Source organism: Talpa europaea, assembly GCF_964194135.1.
Source record: "Talpa europaea genome assembly, chromosome: 5".
Taxonomy (NCBI): Eukaryota; Metazoa; Chordata; class Mammalia; order Eulipotyphla; family Talpidae; genus Talpa; species Talpa europaea.
In genome coordinates this window covers 62,175,573-62,198,007 of record NC_140071.1, presented here as the reverse complement: position 1 = coordinate 62,198,007, position 22,435 = coordinate 62,175,573, and the positions used below count along the sequence as shown (strand labels likewise).

General features: G+C 37.7%; 1 protein-coding gene across 9 annotated transcripts in view; it reads right to left on the bottom strand.

Annotated features, from left to right (window-relative positions):
- Positions 1 to 22,435, bottom strand: part of PAM (peptidylglycine alpha-amidating monooxygenase) — a gene marked incomplete at its 3' end in the record, with an annotated part of 185,585 nt that overhangs the window by 138,228 nt on the left and 24,922 nt on the right. For all 9 annotated transcript variants that reach the window (XM_084234220.1, XM_084234221.1, XM_084234222.1 and 6 more), the window contains one exon: positions 4,587 to 4,644. In XM_084234220.1, the coding sequence (XP_084090346.1) occupies positions 4,587 to 4,644 (58 nt within the window). The remainder of the gene's footprint in view (positions 1 to 4,586; positions 4,645 to 22,435) is intronic.

Below are 22,435 nucleotides of genomic sequence, written 5' to 3'. Positions count from 1 at the left end.
AAAAAAAAGTAGATTGCCTGGCAGTGTTTGAAGTATCCTAACATCACCTTAATATGGGCTTTATTTAAGAAAGGTCACATTGAGAAAATTTAAGGCGACTATGTAATTCCACAGTAGAACTTATTCTACATTCAAGAGAGAAGCCCAAGAAAATGAAAAGCAATGAATCATTATATTAATTTCATCTATTTCTAAATTCAATGGCTTCTGTCTCATTTGTACAGTGCAATTTGATAGATAGGGACCTGCCATCATTCACTAAGGAAAAGACACATTTATTTACTGGTCATCCATGTGAGGTAAAGCAAGTGGATGAAGATGACAGTCAAATTTCTTGGCTGAGTGGGCTGCTGTCAGAGTCAATTCCTCTGAGTGTCTATAAAACACCTTTTAGACAGCATCACAGTTCAGTGGTCAATGCAGATTTTATCATAACTTTACCCACTCCAAGTCTGTGATTTTTTATTAAAACAATAAGCAAAAGCAATGCTCTACGGATAGCTTTTATTCAAAACATAAAAATTACATTTATCTTCATTACAGTATTTCCCCAAATATCTACTTTAATTTGCATTTAAAATTCAATACAGACATAGAAATACATCAAAGATGTTGTTTATGCTCATATGTAAATATGACAGGCATATGCGCATAGAAATTCCATGACAATTGTGATAGCACTGTCTCAGAATTAAGAAGTATTTTTATCTAAAATGAGATGTAATTAGTCACACAGCATAAAGCCAAAATTATGAATTATTCAAGTGCAATTTTGGGTTTTAATGCCAGTAAGAGCTTGTTTTGTCCTAATTAAACAACCTGAATTGTATCCTGCCTTTTGTGATTTTCTTGAGAAATCTGAAAAGCAAAAGGAGAAAGTCCTTTTTGCATGTTTTAACATTTGTGTTCTTCTAGAATTCTGCCAGGCTGTGATTTTTCTTGATTTTGTGACATATCTGACATCCCCATAGCCTAGTCCAATAACTGTTACACAGCAGAACTTTACAAGTTTGCTGAATTTATGAACACATGCCTTTGCTTAAAAAACAACTGTTCCCTTATATTCAGACAATAATATAATTTAAGGCATAAGGTAAATTATTTAATATTTGATATATTGCCTTAGAAAATGATGAATAAACAGAACACTTTTGCAGTGTTCACTCATATATTAAGTAAGCAATAATTAAGTCCCCTTCACATGCTATAGCACAAACCTTGCTGGCATTCAAAAGTTTAAAAGATACAGATAATAAAAGCAGAGGTATAAAATGATGAGTGTCTTTAAAAAAAGAATAAACTATTATAGGTCTTCACATGTAATCATTTTCTTTTTTTTTTTACAATTTATTTATTTATGCATACAAGAGCTGGGGTGCAGCCAGAGATGTGGGGGGTGAGAGGATTCCCAGAGACAGAGTGAGGAGCAGAATAAGCAGATCTACTAAAACACACTGCTGAGGGGAGCAGCAGGCGAGACAGGAGAGGTCTGCAGTGCCATATGGGTCAGCTCCCTAGCTGGGGATCGAACTCGTGCTGCAGTGGCTGTGGATAGCTTCACAGTGCTGCGTCTTAATTCCTTGCGCTACCAGGGAGGACCCTACATGTCCTCATTTTCAACCATATGTAATCTTGTGATAAATCACCCTAAGATCCAGAAACTGGGACAAGCCACGAAAAGGATAAAGTTTCATTCTTGGAAAACCTTGGTTACCACCAACAAAATTGCCACTTTGGGAGTATGGAACAGCAATGTGAGAACACCCTCCTGATGTAGGACCACACATCCAAGCCCTTTTCCTTTCCTTCCTTTTCAAACGAATTTCTTTCATTTCTTCTCTGCATCACTGCCCCACAAACACATCTGTAATGACTTAAACAGCATGCAAGTAGAGTAACGCATAACTAGCAAAAAGTATGGGCACATTCCCTATCCCTCTATTTCCTTTTCTGTAAAATGGTTTAAATATGCTGAGCTTTTGCTATGTTAGTGTCTGGCGGGCCCTGAGTGAGCAATGGCTAATGGTGGGGTGATAAGAGAATGTTCTTGTCTATAATGGGATGATCTGCAGAGTTATCCTAAGACTTAATAAGACAATACACACAAAATTCCCCATACTTAGTCCGCTACATAAATGATTGGAATTTCTCTTTGGTTTTCAAATTTCTAGTTCTAATTTGTCTACACTAAATGTTTGTGGTGGTTGGATTATGTAAACAAAGTTCCCCACAAATCACTTGGGGTAGTATATTAAAAGTACTACATTTAAAAACTCACACAGAAGATGAAACAAGGCTATTTTGAACAGGTGACAAACCAGTATTCATGAAATCCTCTCAGCAGTAAGGAAAAGAAGAAATACCGAAAACGGTTATTAACCTTTTATGATCCTTTGAGGACTTTAGAACAGGGAACAGTTTAATCTTAGAAGACAATTACCTAAGAAAATGCAGAACTATTTAGCACCTTGCTTGAATCTAGCCCCATTATGTGTTTCCTCTGAGTATTTTTCTTGACTGAGTACATTCACTTGTACTCCTCAATTTTAAATTATGTGAAAGTAAACACATTTACATTAAAAGAGCAGTAACACATTCCAGGATATATATTTATTGACCTTAAGAATTTTCAGCTCTGAAATCATATACTACTCCCAGCTAGTAGCCTATTAATGTGTGACCTGTAACACTGCTGTGAAATGTGACTTTCTTATTTATCCAGGCGTGTAGAGTAGCCTTCTCTTCAAAGCAAGTGTGAAACAGAAGGAATCATGTCTATGATTGAACTTGAAAAAAAAGATATAAAAGTTAGTAAAGATATTAAATTAATAAAGAAAGAACTTTAGGTAAAATTCCTTTTTTATGAGTAAATATTTTTTTACTCAGGTGTGGTCGCCGTAGTTCTCCCACCACCATAGCACCTGTGGTCCATGACCAGCATCACTCGTGTGGTCCCCTGCCATTTTGACCCCTCCTACTTCTCATCCCCTGCCATATGCCTCAGATCTATGGTCAGCTTGCAAGTTTTGTCTTTTTTCCTCACCCCATTGTCTGGTGAAATTTAGGAAAGCTTTACTGTTAATATTTCCATGATGAGGGCTTCCCTGGTGGTACAAGGGGTTAATAGGCAGCACTATGAAGCAGTCCGCAGCCACCGCAGCAAGAGTTTGATCCCTGGCCAGGGAGCTACCCACATGGCGCCACAGACCTCTCCTGACTTGCCCGCTGCTCCCCTCAGCAGTGTATTTCAGTCAGTCTGCCTGTTCTGTTCCCCACTCTGTCTCTGGTGAATCCTCTCACCCCCCATACCTCTGGCCTGTACCCCAGTTCTTGTATGCATAAATAAATAAATCTTTAAAAAATAATATTTCCATGATGAATTTACATCCTAAATCATATTTGGTGTACAATTAGGAACTTAAATCATTTTTCTGTCTTTAAAGTTCAGGATCTGGGCGTGCTAACCTTCTTCACGTTTTCCTTAATATTGTTTAAATATCATACAAAGAAACAATCAGGCAATGCTTAACATCCCAAACTCTGACTTTCATTATTAGAATTGAGCATAGAGAAATTTTTGTTTAGAGAGTGTTGGTATAGGCTGTTATTTTCTGTTTTGATTGCCACCAAAGTGTGAGAGGGAAAGAAATGCATATTGCTCTGTCTTTGCAGGTAGGGAACGTATACTCCTATGGGGTACACCTCATGAAAATTCATCCTTGGATGCCTGAAGGCTATTGTATACATTTTACAATTCACATACTAGTCCCCTCCGACAGCCACTTGAAGATTAGTTTCAAGGGACCAAAGTACAACTCTCATTATTATCACTTTCTCCTGAAAACCAACATCTCAAACCAGAGAAGTGAAGCGGAGTGAAGTGAGGAACAAAGTCATGAATAATTTGCCCATCACACCTTCCCTAAACAGTTAAAAGTCTGTCATAAGGGATGTTTAAATTAAAACAACTTAGATGAAAACAGATGGTGCTTTGTCACTTTTCTTATCTGATTTAAAGACTCAGTTGGGGGAAGGAACTGTCATTTGAGAATCCTTTCATTCTATAATATAAACTATAGGTTCAAAGTTTCTTCTCTCCTGCCTTCCACTCTCCCTCCCTTCTTTCCGTCTCTCAATCTCTCCTTCCTTTTTTCCTATCTAGCTACCTGTCTGACAGGTAAAATCTTACATTCTCCAATGTTGATTCTAAGTGCAGTCGATTTATAGCATGAACCGGCAGGTAAATAAACAGTCTGTTGAATGGAGCGGAATTAAGCAACCAGACACAGACAGAAAGCCAATACTATACAAATGGGACCACCTGGTATTGGCGGCCATCGACATCTGCATGCAACAACTTAACTACTATTACTCACCAATCTCTCCAGATACAGTTTGTAATCTTGTCTCTCTGTAGCTCTCTCTAGTTTTTTTTTTTTTTTCCACATTAGGCATGATAAATACATTTTAGGAACTGACAATAAAAGACTAATATGTTCATGACCATCAAAAAGAACCTTTCACTGATTTCAAATTGCTGCCCTTCCTTCCACTTCCCACCCCTACACCACCCAATCAATACTTACTCACGAAGGCTTCTTCATCCACTGGCAAGCGCATTGACATGCAGAAGTATGTATCCGACTATTAAAGAAAGAAAGACACAAAATCCAAATTAAACAGCTGCTAGCAAAGGAGAAATAATAACTATTAAAAGTCTGGACTGTGACTGAAAACAAGCTACTGGTCCAGTGAGGAGAAGTTGCCTGCCAAATGCTGGGTGGCAGGCTGATGGAAGGGCTAAGTCTAGAACTAATGTACTCCTAGAAGTTTTTCTAAGACTCTTTCCTAAGCCATTTCAAGTTCTATTTATATAATCAACTACCAAGAGTGATATTTCTAGGACTGTCACAGTTAATAGACAATATTTTAGGTGCTTAGTAAAAAGAATGAAATTATTTAATGCATGTGATCTTAAAATGGTAGAGGAGTTGGTTTTGATCATCTTTTCTATATGCATAATTAAATATTTAATTTCCTGAATCACTTTATAATTGCCCAAAATATTAATTACAGAAGGATAATGAATAACAGTTGGTCTTAAAATGTAATAGTACATTTGGATTGTACTTCCAAATCATATACAGTGCTGTTAACCAATGTTACCATGATAAAAATAAATGAACATTAAAAAATAATCTAAAAAAATAAGCCATACTCTTTATTGAGGAAAAAAAAGTATATATTGAAAAAAATCAGCATTAACATAAATTATTCTTCCATTTCCATTTATTGGTCTCTTACCTAAATGAACATTTTTCCACTATCAATTAATAAAAAAAATATAAAAACAAAAGTAAATTTAAAGTAGGTAGACATACATTTATATCAAGAAAGGATCAAAAGGTTGCAATGAAATGCAAACCAAACAAATTCTTTTAAATTTGGACTAACAGTTTGTTTGTTTGTTTTTTTAAAGATTTATTTATTTTGTACAAGCACTTGGGTACAAGGCAGAGGCGCGGGAGGGTGAGAGAATTCACCAGAGATGGAGCAGGGAGCAGAACAGGCAGAAGAACCGAAATACTCTGCTGAGGGGAGCAGCGGGTGAGACAGGAGAGGTCTGCCACGCCAGGTGGGAATCTCCCTGGCAGGCCAGGAATTGAATCGAGCTGCAGAGGCTGCGGACAGCTTCACAGCGCAGTGCTCAACCCACGGCGCCACCAGGGAAGCCCTAGTTTTTGGTTTTGCTTCACCTTTTTTTACATGTCACCTCAAGTTGTTTTTGAAACAGACAAGTTACAGGCTTAAATAGATCTATCAAATTCAACAGGTTAGTACTTCTGACAAAAATATCAGCTAAGCACAAGGTGGCTACATATAAAGAATAAATAAAGGAAGCTAGTTTTATACTCAGACTTGATCAGATCTATTCATAATTCTTGCTTATACCATCAGCTCAATGATTCAACATGACAAAATAACTTGGGAATATATTCTCTATTAATTAATACTTTTGGCATATAACTACTATAAAATGAAAATGTGCTCAAATTTTATCAGTTTTCTTCCCTATTCTATTCAGGTTTTTTGTTTGTTTATTTGTTTAAGAAGGAGAGATGAAGAAGATCCTCTGTATCTTGCAAAATTATTTTGGGAAAGCAAAGTTTATATTAGACATTGCATCAATGGCCTACCATGCACCATTATACTCTGGTTTAAGATTTGATTTATGTCCAATTTTTCAGAATGAGGAATAATTCTGCTGGAAAAAAAGGTAAGCTTTTTCTCTAACCCTGACCACCTTCAAAAAATAGAATGTTTATCAAATCAATAATCAGCATTTAACTGAAAGCTCTTGAAGACCACAGTTCAATAGACCAGAAGCTAGAAAAGGTAATTTATTATTTTCTCTGCAACTATAAAATGTATCAGTGAATTATCTGGAACATTCTGGTACCATTGTTTTATTTCTAGAATTAAGTTGAAAGTTCAAGATCTATGTAAAGAAGGTATGTCCCTAAAAGTGATTGACACTATTCATTTGGAGAAGCCAAAGCTTAAAGATGATCCAACAAAAAGTTCAGTCCCCATTAGGCTGGGCGAATATGAGTAAACACTCTTTTTTGGGTTACCTCATTTTCTTTTCAGTTATGCTAAGAGTGGACCTCAAAGGTACTGTGTACTTTTCAGAGAAATGGAAACTGATTCACAAAAATGTTATTGACATATCACAGGCCACCAGGTAGTAAAAGTCAGATTTAGGTTTAAAGTCTTCAAATTCATGTCTTCAAGACCATTAAAAGTATTTTTTTTTTTTTTTGGCGAAGGGATTGGATAATAGCCATTGCACACTATCATAGGTCATTATAGCACAGAAAGAAAGATTACTTAAGTGACTACAAATTACTCTTGCATCAATACAGGTTAATTTCTCCAGCACATCACCAGGAAAATATATTACTATAAATTTAAATTTCATGTGGTAAATAGTAGTAAGTTAAAGAATTTAAGACCACAGTAATGTGTAATCACATTCACATAGTTTATGCAACCAACCCTGTAACTGGAAAGCTTTTTTTTAAAAAAAAAAAAAAAAAGGAAAGCCCACTGAGGTAACAATATTAAGAAAATGACACAATTCTCGTGATACATCACTGATACAATCAAATAAGCAGTTGTGCTTTTCTTTTTGCAGGATTAGCACGAAAACTTCTACTTAACAATACCCTGACTAGTAACTACAACTCCATAAATTCTGCCATTCAGCAATACAAAAAAGAAATTCAACTACTTTAAATGTATGTTTTTATTATATAATTCCATGTAAAAATGGACATCATTTGCTGAGCTTCCTACTTTATGCTAAAAACTTGCCATCATAGCTTTTTACCCTGATAAAGTTAGCAGGTAGGTATCACAAATACTGTTTTAAAGATGGAAAAACTGAAGTTAAAGTAGTAATTTTTTGTGATTAAAATAATTTCTAGACACTGAAATGCAACTGAACCCAGGTCATGAAAGCCTTTCTTGTTCCACCCTGGAAAGAGCCATTAAAAAATTATTTTTCAAGCTTCTCTGATATTTGAAAAGGAAATATCAGTTCTTAAATACAGTTTGTTGTTAATTTGAATAATAGAGGAGGAAAATATGAACCAAAGATATAAAATTTAACAGGAAGTTTTATAGTCCAAGTCTTCTAAATCTTAAATAGTACCTGAAAACATTTCATAAAACCTTATTAACAAACTGGACTACAGCCACAGTTTTTATATTTTGTCATCTTGTTTCTGCAAAGTAACTATTTGAAAACATATACATAATTCAGATCAATGTTTCTAACACATTGTAAAGAACAAAAAAAGCCCTTACTGCCCATTACAATAGTTTCTCTACCCAAACACACAGCCTTAGAAAGGAGGCTTCTATAATTCAACCCAAACTACCAGTACAACCTTTCACAAGTTTCCATATATCACCATCATGAAGCCTCTTTTTCTCTCTGTGGGAAGAACACTGTATCTGAGCTTGGTGCCAGGGGACTGTCTATAAAATACAGTAGATTCAAACTGCTAACATAAGGCTCAGATGTACAAAAAGGGAGAAATATTGTGAATCTCCATAGCCATGTCTCCCAGTGCTATCTGTTATGACACATCAGCCAAATCTGAATCAAGAGAGATATGATATTGCTGATGTGTCTTCACTGCTGCTATTGGAAACTATCCAAGAAAAGCATATTTTTCTGACAAAAGAAGAGAGCAAGCTAAAAGTGGGAAAAAAGGCACTTATTACTAAAGAAGTCCTACGATGTGCTAGAATTACCCATTTTAAACAAAGTTCTTATGTAGTCATTAATGTTCAGTAATACCTTGCTTACATTATTTAACAAAAAAAAGGTTTTATTTTGATTTAGCCATTTGTGAAACAGAGATGCAGTGGTTACTATGGACTAGGTAGTTAATAAAATCAACTCATTTAAATTAATACAGAACAAGAATACCATCTGTATATTTTACACATGAAAATTGTTCACATAAAACAAATAATTTGTTTTGGGAAAGCAGAGGTACCATTTAGATCCCAGCATTGAGCACTGTGATTCGATCCTGACTGGATAATATCCTCACTGCCCTTCTATTGTTCAGACTTAAAGAATCCCTGCAGAGTATCTTTCTTTAGAAGATCATTCAATGTGGTGACACATATAGGTGTACAAATAGACAAGATCCATTTTATCTTTTTGCTTATTTCTTTGGCTATTTGCAAATTGGTTTTTCTCTGAAAAAAAGGTCAAAACTCACAGAAACATTATACTGTGGAATGGGAGGTCTCTGCTAATATATCTTATTTACCTTTGTTAAATAATAACAGTAGTGGTACCAAGTGTGACTCTGTGCTTTAGAGTTGGCAGTAACCTTTCAGCTCATCCAGAGCGTGAACATATTTGTTTTTAACTGAGGTAACATTGGTTTACAACACTGTATATGACTTAGAGATATAGGATCACCCCTTCAGTGCTGTTACCACACCAACCCACCATCAAGCCACTCATGATCTTCCACAATAGTCCATTTTTCTCACTCCCCACTTGGCTCTCATCCCTCACCCTCTTGCTCTGGTGGTCTCAGTCTACAGTCAGATTCCTAGGGTTTATTAATGCTTTGTTTTTATCTGACTTTTTAAAAATTTGTTTCTCTGTAGTCCACATATAAGTGACACCTTATGGTATTTGTCTTTCCCCTGAAATATTTTGCATAGCATAACTCCCTCCAGTTCCATCCATGTTGTCACAAATGGCAAGAGTTCATCATTTTTTTAATAGCTGAGTAGGATCTCCTGTTGCAAATAAACACATCTTCTTAATCCACTCATCTGTTATCCTTCTGTCTTTGGGCACTTACGCTGTTTCTATAGCTTGGCTATTGTAAGTAAGGTGGCAATGAACATAGTAGTGCATATTTCCCTTCAAATTAGTGTTTTTGCATTCTTTGGGCAATTAGCTAGGGGTGGAATTGTTGGATCATGTAGTAGATCCATTTTTAATAATTTGCAAACTATCCATACTGTTTTACATAAGGGCTGGACCAATCCACCTTCCCACCAACAGTGTAAGAGGGTTTCTTTTTCACCACATAATCTCACCAATACTTATTTCTAGTGGTTTTGATGTCGGCCATTCTCATAGGTGTGACTTGGTATCCCACTGTGGTTTTGATGTGTATTTCCCTGATAAGTGAAAAAGAACATTTTTTTTTCCTGTGCCTATGGCCATGTGTATGTCTTCTTTGAAGAAGCATGCACATTTTAAATAGAATCCAGACAAATTTTGAAGGATGCATAAATCCTCATATTTTCACACAGTATGTACATTGGGTGTAAAGAACTTGAGTTCTGCAAAGAATTAGTGGAAATCTCAAGGACTAAGAGTAGCTATGCCAGTCCAATGAGGGAAAGGTAAAGAAGCTGACTGAGCTTCTTTGACAAGAATTTTGATTATGGGCCTCCCTGGTGGCCTAAGGATTAAGTGTCAGTGTTACCCTGATTAAGTGTCAGTGCTAGTTTGATCCCTAGCCAGAGAGCTTAACCCACATATGGCATAGCAGATCTCTCTTCTCTCGCCTGCTGCTCCCCTCCGCACTGTATTTCAGTAAACCCACCTGTTCCGCTCCCCACTCTTGTGTCTGGTGAATCATCTTACCACCCGCAACTCTGGCCCACACCCCAGTTCTTCTATGCAAAATTAAAAAAATAAATTAATTAATAAAATCTTAATAAATAATTTTTTAAAAACAGAATTTTGATTATTAGAAGAAAGACATTTCCCCCCAATTTTTGTTTTAATTGAGCCAGACAGAAAATGGAATCTAGTTCTTATTTCCATAAGTGATTTTTGAACACACATAATACCTTAGACTGATTCAGAGGTCTTTTTTCTTTCAACTCCATCCCAGTATAAAAAGCAGTATAGCAAAGGAAAATTATATCAAAGCACAGGTTATTTCTAGAGTGAACAATATATTTAAAAAAATTGCTTGTCTGAAAGTAGAAACTAAGGTATTTAATTGGAGATTGTCATAGGTATTGACATTGTACTGACGCTCACTGATGGAAAGTTGGGGGAAATTGAGATAGAGTGACTTATGTTATCAATTAAAAAGTAAACACTTGTAGGGCCTCCTCTGGTGGCACAGCAGTTGAGCGCTGGGTTCCGAGGCTGCCCACAGCCTCTGCAGCGCCAGTTTGATCCCTAGCCACCGGCGAGGGTCCCACAAAAAAAAAAAAAAAAAAGTAAACACTTGTTTATGAAGACACTGATAAAAAGACATGTGAAAGCCCAGGGCAAATAAATCCTGGCTTGCTAAAAGACTACTCCTAAATCAAAATTAATCAATGGTCTTGATAATGTGCCTATAAAAAGTGGTATAAAAAGGACCTCCCCTGGTGCCGCAGTGGTTGAGCACTGGGCTGCGGGGCTGCCTGCGGCCTCTGCAGCGCCGGATCAATCCCTGGCCGCCGGCTGGGTTCCACATGGTGCGCAGACCTCTTCTGCTGCGCCCACTGCTCCCCTCAGCAGTGTGCTTTGTTGGTCTGCCTGTTTAGTTCCCCACTCTGGCTCTGGTGGATTCTCTCCCCCTCCCGCGCTTCTGACTGTACCCAGTGCTTGTATAAATGAATAGATAAATCTTTAAAGAAAAAAAAAGTGGTATAAATATAGGCACCTAATTTGGGACAATCTGAGATGCTCATGGACATCAGGTGTGTAGTCCTGAAGACTTCTCGAAGGTTTGGTGATAGTGAACTCTCCCTGAGCAGTGGCAACTCCTCGCCCTGCACATGAACAGATTCCAGGAACACTCCAGGTCAGATTCTGCGCATTCTGCTTATCACTCTCCCAAACTTTGCCAAGAGAGAGATTTGTTACCTTTCTTCTTTAGCTGCTAATTGAATTGCATGCTTATATTATTGTGATATTCATTCCCCCCATAAATTCATTGTGGTTACATGCATTTGGCGTGAGTGCTAAGTGAAACCTTCCTGCTTTATTGAAGTTAGCACTCTAGACATCCCTGATAAAACAGAGATAAACATCCCTTAAACTGTTATTTTTGTATGTAGTATATCCCAATTTTCCCTTTTCTGTTGTCATTCTCTTACCATGTAAATAAAAATTGTTACTTATTTACATTTATTAGGCTCTGGAAGAAATCATCATAGGAAGATTTTATGTTAAAACATCTCTATGTGACTAATGGAGCATATGCTCCAAAAATGTTCTGCTCTATACTGTTATGCATTAAGCCAAGCTCCAATCCCACCAACTTTTTGGATAAACCTAGAATGTAATCTTGTTGTAAAAAGGCCTGCTGGCATCCTAGATTTTTGGAATATTATCTGGCACATACTGGGCACTCCATAAATATTTGTTGAATTTTGCATGTACCTTCCTCCTTTGGTGGCAATAAACTTACTGTTTTAAGAAAGACTAAACTGAAACGTATATTACAGATGCCATCTAATTAGGTTTTTATATAGTATCACTTATTCATATGAATTTTATCCTTCAGTTGATTCATCCCAGAATCCTATTTGCATTTCTAAGCTATAATCACACTATGGCTGATGATGACAAGATTCTTAATGCCAAGTAACTCAAATGGAAGCTACTTTCCTGGCAAGGGACCTTCTCTGGGAATTATAAATCTGTACAAGCAAATGATGAAGGAAAAAAATATTTTGGTAAGGGAACATCTGTTGTAGAGCTTTCACATACATTCATTTAAGAGGAAACTACTAAAAAGAAGCATACTAATAATGGTCTATGATTAACAGTGCAACAGGTAGTGGCAGCGGTGGCATCTTCCTTGGCCTCCTGGTTATAGGGAGAGCTACTTGAGAGAAAACTGTAATGTTTTGTTGACCTACAGAAGTCACATTTAAATCAATGGTTTATGCTTTTCATCATTTCCCTTAATGTGCAAGTAGTCAGTTTTCTGTACCTTGCGCTAACAGTAGGTAGTCACACCCACATTCCTCTCTTTTAGCACAGCTAATTGGAAGCTCTGGAGGCATTTCAGAACAAACACAAGGCCCAACCAACCATCACTATGCAAACACCCTATCACCATATTCCTATAACAAGTGCTGATATTTATATCTAGGATAATATACATCATTGTGGAAGAGAAGCTCTGGACTCAGTGGGTGTGTCAGATACTTTACTACTTGAGTTGTACCTATTGTCTTAAAATTTAAAATAAACAATCAGGAAAAAAAGTGGTCTTGATTTGCAATCTCTTAAAAGCTGTCCTCCTATATCTTCCCATACTAACCTCACTACCTTTAAATCACTTTAGATATCTATGTCCTATATCTTCCCATACTAACCTCACTACCTTTAAATCACTTTCTATATCTATGTAGAAATCCATTTTTCAAACCACCTGTACATTAGTCAATGAACATATATTGGACAATCCTAGGAACTAGAATTTTTGAGCAAAATTATATATGATCTTTATCCTCATAGAGCTTATAGTAGTCTACGAGGTTAGCAAATACACATATACATGCTACATTTTTACTGTTTCAAATAATCCATGATAGAAGTACAGGCTGCTACAAGAGCCAGTCATTTAGAGGAACTGATATAGCAAAAGAGAGGCTGGCAATGTTTTAGGCACAGGAAATAGTATTTTCAAAGGCCTTATACTTGGAGAGAACTTGATATAATTGAGCAAACAAAAGCCAGTATGTACAGAAAGTGCAAACACGTTTGAGTTGGACAGGAGAAACAGATGTTGCACATGGACAAGTAGTACTTGCTAATGACTTTAGTTGTTTTAATTTCTTTTGATTTCCTTGAGAACAACAGAAAACCACTGAACTTTTTCTCTTATTTTATAAATTTAATTAATTAAAAATTTTACCGAAAAAAGATAAACTCATGCCATCTGCAGCAACATGGATGGAGCTGGAAGGGAACATGCTCAGTGAAATAAGCCAGAAAGAAAAAGAAAAATACTGGATGGTCTCACTCATAGCAGGAATTTAGAAGACACAAATAAGGGATCAGGAAAAAGACTAACTATAATAAAGTAAAAATCAAAATCAACAGGCAACTATAAACCAGAGACACACTACAGGCGGGGAGAAGGGAATAGGATCAAAACAAGGGTGGCGGGAATCTTACGGGGACTATAACCAAGATGAAAATGCATACATAGTACAAACATGAAAAATGATATAAAAATATATTTAAAAAACTTTATTGAGGTAACACTGGTTTACAACATTGTATGTCATCAGAGGCACAAGGTCACACTTCCTCAGATGCATGTCACCACACCACACCCACCACCAAGATGACCACAGCCCTCAATCATAGTCCACTGTGACTCTGCAACATATGTAAGTAAAGAACAATCTGAAAATTAATGAATTAATGTATTATGTGCACCTTTACTTTTTATAATGCATGGGTAACTGGCATTATCCTAGTATCTAATTGCCAGATAGTCTTTCTGTGGAAAGAAAGATGCAAAATGTGTAAATAATTTTTGTGACATTCAAATATATCTCTGTATCATGGCAACTCTCAGCAGAAATTTTTATCTAAAAGCTGATTAACTTTTTGATTTGCCAATGGCACTTAAAATTGCTACAAAGAGTTTAAGAAAGCAAAATGGGACTCCAAAATTAGAGCTATGAAGATGTTTATCAGAAACAACACTTTTCTTTTTTCAGTGGATTGTGTATAGTGACATCAGGACATATAACAAAGACCATTCTAAATCATAATATCCACTATCTCAATCATCCGTAAGAGGTCTAAGAAAATGTTTATCATCACTAAGAATCAATTTGGTTGTAAAAAGCAGACAACCATTCAAAATGGCTTAAGTCCACACAGATATAATCTCTCACATAAGGAGAAGCCCACAATTAGGACAAATGCAAGAATGGTTATTCATCTAGCAACTCAACGATGTCAACAAAGGCTAGGTTCTTTTTATCTTTCAGGTTTGTCATTCAGTAAATTTTCCTTATATATAGGATTCTTTCTTCATTATTACAACATGGTTGCTGCAGTTTTCATAATTATGTGCTCGCAAAACAATTCCCAAAGGCCGATACATGGAAGGTCTTGCCCTTAAGTCTCTTTTCAGGAGTGCAACTTTCCCAGAAGCATTCACCTCTAGGAGAATTTTCTTAATATCTAAATGGTCAGAACAGTGTCACATGACCATCTCTAAGCCAATCATTAGCAAGGGATAAAAACTGACATGATTGACTTAGTCTAACCAAGATTCACTTTCTGAGCTAGAGAATGGCAATGAAGGAACAAAAGTAGGATATTGTTTAGCAAAAAATCAAGGGAAGGAGACACCATCAACATGGTGGTGAGGAAACGCTGCGAGTAAGACCTCCCATAAAAAAAAAGGTTAATAGGGAGGAAAAGCGGCAGGTCCCTGTGAGAACTGGGACACGGAAGATAAATGGGCGACTCTGGCAAACTGCCCAAAGAAGAAAGTTGCCCTAAAAGAGGACTAGAAGGGAGGAAAGCTCAGAACTCTGGTACCCTCCCCCACCCACAAAGTCAGCACTCTCCCACCAACAGAAAGGAAGGAAAAATAAAACAACCTAAAACAACCAACAAGAAACAAACTATGCATCAAGCGGGGCTGTGAGTGGAAAGGAACTATTTCAGCCACTGCACCCCGTGAACTGGATCTGTGGAGCACCGTGCAGGATTCGCCACAGAAGTGAGTGAACAGCCGCCGACGCCACTGGAGAAAAATAAAGACTCCCAGTAGACCTACAAACAGCCCCAGGCCAGCCAGTAAGCTTGTGCGGAAAAGTGGCGCACTTGAAGAGCATATGGGGATCGGGGCTGCCCAGATCCCCACGCCTGTGACCTAGGCTTGTGGGGAGACGAGCAGGGGCCCTCATTGAAGTGAATGTCCCTCACTGAGTAATCAGAAACCAGGCGCTCAGACAAGGGAGCGGTGTGCAAAAGGCGCCATTTCTGCAGACACTGAACTGGGCTACAGTCCGCGTCCTGGACCTGAGGGCTTTGGGAACTGAGACCCGGGGCACGAAATTTGGGCCGTGGGATCCCCACAACGGTGGGGCACAATGCAGACACAGCACCCCCACACCGTTGAGGCTCTCCACGCCACTCCCACTCTGTTCCCCTGACCCAAGGGGTTAAAAACAGTTCCCAAAGGACACTAGGAAAGATCTCTGGCGCCACCTAGTGGCCAGAAAAAATTAACCAACACCCTATAGTTGGAAACCAGGGATCACAAAAACACACTCAGGTGCTGAGAGAGGGTGGGCCATGCAAACGGTGTGTGGGGTGTATGGGGGGGAGTTAAGGAGGGAAATAAGGCATGGAGCAAAACCCCACCCTGGAACTGATAGCTAGGCATAGGATCCGGGGCGTGGGACGGGGACGCACCATAGCAGCGGGCACTGCACAGGGTGACAGCCAGTGTTTTGGATCTGATTGCCCTGGAACTCAGACCTAGAGTGCAGACTTCAGGGTGTGGGATCCATACAGCTGCGGGCACAACACCTGGTGAACACAGGTCAAAAACAGCACTTGGCTTGAATAAGAGTCCCTGTGTTGAGGGGCTCCCCTATGCCCCCCCTCCACTACTCAGAGAACCACTGGGAAAAAGCACAGGCCAGCAAGTATGGGTCTCTGATGCCACCTCGTGACCAGAACTAAATCGCCAACTAGCTGATTCCCTGTTGGAACTGAGTAAATACAGAAGGAGGGAACTGTAAGAGACAGAGCCCAGCAACACAGCATCAAGACCCTGGTGGAGTTTTGGCCTACCAGTGCTGGTCTTAGTCTGGTAAACAGTTTCCAACACCCCTAAAGGAACACTCCAAAGAGATGCCCGCCAACACCAGTGGCACAACATCCCAACGCACAGAACTAATTAGAAAGCAAACAACAGGGAGAAGAAAAAATATAAATAACCAAGCAAGCCAGCAGGAGGACACACCACAAAAAGAAACACAGTCACCAGAGTTCAACGATGACATGGAAGAACTTCTCAGCCTATCAGATAGAGAATTAATAATCATCCTGATTAAAAGCAGAAAGAAAACGAAAAGGAAAAAAATGAGTTGAGACAAATAATCACTGAACAGAAGAATGAAACTGAGACCTTAAGAAGGAAAGAAAAGAAATGCAGGGGATAAAAAGATTACTAGAAGAGATAAAGAACTCTGGGATAAGCAATGAAAACAGGATCGATGAAATGGCAGAATGGATCAGTACTATGGAAGATAGAGAAATAAAAAGAGCCAAAAGAGAAAACGAAAGAGAAGTGCAAATGAAGCAGCATGAGGAGACTCTTAGACAATTATCAGACTCCATGAAGAGAGGAAATGTAAGAGTAACAGGCATTCCAGAAGGTGAGGAGAGAGACAAAGGAACTGAGAAATTATTCAAGGAGATAATTGAAGAAAACTTCCCAAGCATGATAAAGGAGATGAATATAGACATACAGGAAGCGAGAAGAACTCCCAATTACCACAATGAAAAGAAAACTCTGGCAAGACACCTAATAGTAAAACTTGCAAGAGTCCAAGACAAGGAAAAAATAATGAAACTGGCAAGGGGGAAGAAACAGATAACTTATAGGGGAACACCAATCAGGTTAACTTCTGACTTCTCTGAAGAAACATTACAGGCAAGAAGAAAATGGAGTAAAATATTTAGCAAAATCCAAGACAGCAAATGCCAACCAAGAATAATTTACCCTGCAAATCTTTCCTTCCTCTACGAAACAAAAATATGGACCTTCTCAGACAAACAGAAACTCCAGAAATTCATTACAACTAAACTCCCACTCCAAAAAATTCTACAAGAAGTCCTAAAGTCAAAACCAACAGAGGAATGAACAAGAAGAACAGAATAAAGCAAGGAGTAAAATCACAAAAAAGACAAATAAAATGGCAAACACAGATGCTAACATATCAACATTAACTCCAAATGTAAATGGATTAAACTCATCAGTAAAAAGACACAGAGTAGCAGGCAAGATTAAAAATAAAATCCAACCTTCTGCTGTCTCCAGGAAACATATTTAACCACAAAAGATAAACACAGACTGAATGTAAAAGGTTGGAAAACAATCCTATAAGCAAATAGACCAAAAAAGAAGGCAGGAACAGCCATACTTATATCAGATGAAATAGACTTTAAATTAAAAAAAAAGTAAAAAGAGACATAGATGGACACTACATTTTTTTTTAAAGATTTATTTATTTATTTATACAAGCACTGGTTACAGTCAGAAGCACGGGAGGGTGAGAGAATTCACCAGAGCCAGAGCGGGGAGCAGAGCAGGCAGAAGGACCGAAGTACACTGCTGAGGGGAGCAGCGGGCAGCAGGAGAGGTCTGCAAGCCATGTGGGACCCTCCTCCAGTGACCGGGGAGCAGCCGAGGATCGAACTGGCGCTGCAGACGCTGCAGGCAGCTTTGCAACCCAGCGCTCAACCACTGCACCACCGGGGAGGCCCTGGACACTACATTATGATCAAGGGGACAATACATCAGGGAGATATAACACCATCAACATATACTCACCAAATGAAGGGGCACCAAAATATATTAGACAATTATTATCAGCTCTGAAAACAGATATTAAAGAAAATACATATATAGTGGGAGACTTTAACACCCCACTCTCACCAATGGGCAGATCAACGAGACAAAAAATAAACAAAGACACTAGAGCCCTAAATAAAGACACAGAATTCATGGAGTTAACAGACATCTATAGGACACTGCACCCAAAAAAATCTGAGTACACATTTTTCTCAAGTGCTCATGGATCATTCTCCAGAATCGATCACATACTGGGCCACAAGACAAACATCAAAAGATACATGAAAATCAAAATCATTCTAACTATCTTCTCTGATCATAAAGATATCAAGCTAGAAATAAATCATGAAAAGAAAACAAGGAACCTTCCCACTTCATGGAGATTGAAATCCACACTACTGGAAGACCACTGGACTAATGAGGAGATCAAAGAAGAAATTAAAAAATACTTTGAGTTGGATGGCAGGAGGACACCACTTTCCAGAATGTATGGGATGCAGCAAAAACAGTAATAAGAGGAAAATATATAGCAATACAGGCTCACATCAACAAACAAGAAAGAACTCAAAGAAACAACCTAATCTCACATCTCAAAGAACTAGAAAAAGACCAACCAAAAAACCCTAAAGCCAGTAGAAGAAAGGAAATAATAAAAATCAAAGCCAAAATAAATGAATTAGAATAAAAAAAAATCCAAAAGATCAATGAAACCAAAAGTTGGTTCTTTGAAAAAATAAACAAAATAGACAAACCTCTAGCAAGGCTCACAAAGAAAAAACGGGAGAAAACACATATAAATAGGATTATAAATGAAAGTGGAGAAATCACAACAGACTCAGTAGAAATCAAAAGAAAGAATAGTAAGAGATTACTATGAACACTTATACACAAACAAATTTAACAACCTAGAGGAGATGGACAAATTCCTAGAACGATATAATCATCCAAAGCTGGACAAAGAAGAAATAGAACAACTAAACAGACCAATTACAAGCAGTGAAATTGAAGCAGTAATCAAAGTGCTCCTCAAAAACAAAAGCCCAGGCCCAGACGGCTTCACAAATGAATTCTACCAAAAGTTCAGCAGTGAATTAGTGCCTATCCTACACAAACTCTTTCAAAAAATTGAAAAAGAAGGAATACTACCAAACACGTTCTACAAAACCAACATTACACTAATACCAAAACCCAACAAAGACGGCACAAAAAAAGAAAATTACAGGCCTATCTCCCTAATGAACACTGATGCAAAAATCCTCAACAAAATCCTTGCCAACAGAATCCAATAATGCATCCATAAGATAATTCACCACGACCAATTAGGATTTATTCCAGGGACACAAGGTTGGTTCAACATCCAAAAATCAATCAATGTAATCCAACACATCAAAACAAAGAAATATAAAAACCATATGATAATATCCATAGATGCTGAGAAAGCATTTGACAAAGTACAACACCCATTTATGATAAAGGCCCTTGAAATTCTCGGGATACAAGGAACATACCTCAACATCATAAAGGCCATCTATGACAAGCCCACAGCCAATATCATTCTCAATGGTGAAAAGCTGAAAGCATTCCCATTAAGATCTGGAACAAGACAAGGATGTCCACTCTCACCACTGCTTTTCAACATAATACTGGAAGTCCTAGCCAGAGCAATAAGACAAGAGAAAGACATACAAGGAATCCAAATAGGCAAGGAAGAAGTCAAATTATCACCATTTGCGGATGATATGATAATATACATAGAGAACCCAAAAAACTCCACAGAAAAACTAATTCAACTCATCAATCAGTTTAGTAAAGTAGCAGGATACAAAATCAATGCACAAAAATCAGTAGCCTTCCTATACACAAACAATAAATCTGAAGAAGAAGAAATCAAGAAAACCATTCCTTTTATTATTGAAACAAAAAAAAATCAAATACTTGGGAATAAACCTAACAAAAAAAGTAAAGGGCCTATACAAAGAAAACTATAAAATATTGTTAAAAGAAATAGAAGTAGACACAAAGAAATGGAAAGACATCCCCTGCTCATGGATCAGAAGAATAAAGATTATCAAAATGGCCATCCTACCAAAAGCAATCTACACATTCAATGCTATTCCAATTAAAATTTCAATGTCATTCTTCAAAGAAATAGAAAAAATATTGATGAAATTCATATGGAGCCACAAAAAACCCCGAATAGCCAAAACCCTCTTGAAAAAAAAAAAAAAAAAGGGAATGGAGGCATCACTCTCCCAGATTTCAAACTATATTACAAAGCCATAATAATCTAAACTGGATGGTATTGGAACCAGAACAGACACACAGACCAATGGAACCAAATAAAAAACCCAGAAATAAACCCACAGATTTATGGTGAACTAATCTTTGACAAAGGAGCAAAGACTATGCACTGGAGCAAAGAAAGTTTGTTCAATAAATGGTGCTGGGAAAACTGGGTCGCTACATGCAAAAGAATGAAACTTAACTACTACCTCACACCATGCACAAAAACCAACTCAAAATGGATTAAAGAACTAGACATAAAACCTGAAACCATAAAATACATAGAAGGAAATATAGGTGAAACACTACATGACATGCACCTCAAAGACATCTTTATAGACACATCACCCAAAGCAATGACAGTGAAGGCAAAGATAAACAGCTGGGACTACATCAAATTAAAGAGCTTCTGCGCAGCAAAAGAGACAATAACCAAAACAAAGAGACACCCCACCAACTGGGAGAACATTTTTGCACCCAACACTAATGATAAAGGACTGGTCACAAAAATCTACAAAGAGCTGATGAGATTCAACAAAAACAAAGAAAATAATCCAGTAAAAAAATCGGCAGTTGAGGGCCTCCCTGGTGGCGCAGCAGTTGAGCGCTGGGTTGCGAAGCTGCCCGCAGTCTCTGCTGTGCCAGTTCGATCCCTGGCTGCTCCCCGGCCACCAGAGGAGGGTCCCACATGGCGCACAGACCTCTCCTGCTGCCCGCTGCTCCCCTCAGCAGTGTACTTCGGTCCTTCTGCCTGCTCTGCTCCCCGCTCTGGCTCTGGTGAATTCTCTCACCCTCCCGCGCTTCTGACTGTACCCAATGCTTGTATAAATAAATAAATGAATGAATAAATGAATAAATAAATAAATCTTTAAAAAAAAATCGGCAGTTGAGCTAAAAAGAAACTTCTCCAAAGAAGAAATACAAATGGCCAACAGGCATATGAAAAAATGTTCAAAATCACTTGCAATCAGGGAAATGCAAATCAAAAATACAATGAGATACCATCTCACACCAGTGACAATGGCACATTAAAAAAAAACTAGCTACAACAAATGTTGGCAAGGATGTGGAGAAAAAGGAACTCTCCTGCACTGTTGGTGGGAGTGCAAACTGGTCCAACCACTATGGAGAGCTGTGTGGAGATTCCTCAACCTACTAAAGATAGAGCTCCCATATGATCCAACAATTCCATTCCTAGGTATTTACACAAAGGACACAGAAATATCAATTCCAAAGAGCACCTGCACCCCTATATTTATAGCAGCACTGTTTACAACAGCTAAGCTTTGGAAACAACCCAAATGCACTAAATAGATGACAGGATCAAGAAGATGTGGTACATATACACAATGGAATATTACTTAGCATTCAAAAAAGATAAACACATGCAATTTGCAGCAACATGGATGGAGCTGGAAGGGATCATGCTCAGCGAAATAAGCCAGAAAGAAAAAGAAAAATACTGGATGGTCTCACTCATAGCAGGAATCTAGAAAACCTAAATAAGGGACCAAGAAAAAGAATAACTATAAGAAAGAAAAAATCAAAATCAACAAACAACTATGAACCAGAGACACATTATGCGGGGTGGGGGTGGGGAAAGGCGGGATTGGGGTCAAAACAAGGGGGTTGCAATTTTATAGGGAATATAAAAATAAAATTAAAAAAAAAGAAAAAAAAATCAAGGGAAGATCCCTGTAGAATAGACAACCAATAGGTCACGAGCACATTTTTAAAAACAAAAACAATAGCTATAGATAACCTTTGGATAATTGGGTCCATTTCAGTGTAATGATCTGCAATGTTCAGAATTTTTGGAATCTTCATCTTCTTGTCTAGTAAAATGGCAATGTAAATTAAACATATATTTAATTTGATATTTTTGATGCCTCTATTAACTTGATGTCAAAATATACTAAGATTTAGGGACCAAGAGTAAATAAAATGCCAATTCCAGTTTCAAAAGCTTGACAATACTGAGGGAAATAAAAGTTGAAAAACCTATTCAATCCTAAGTT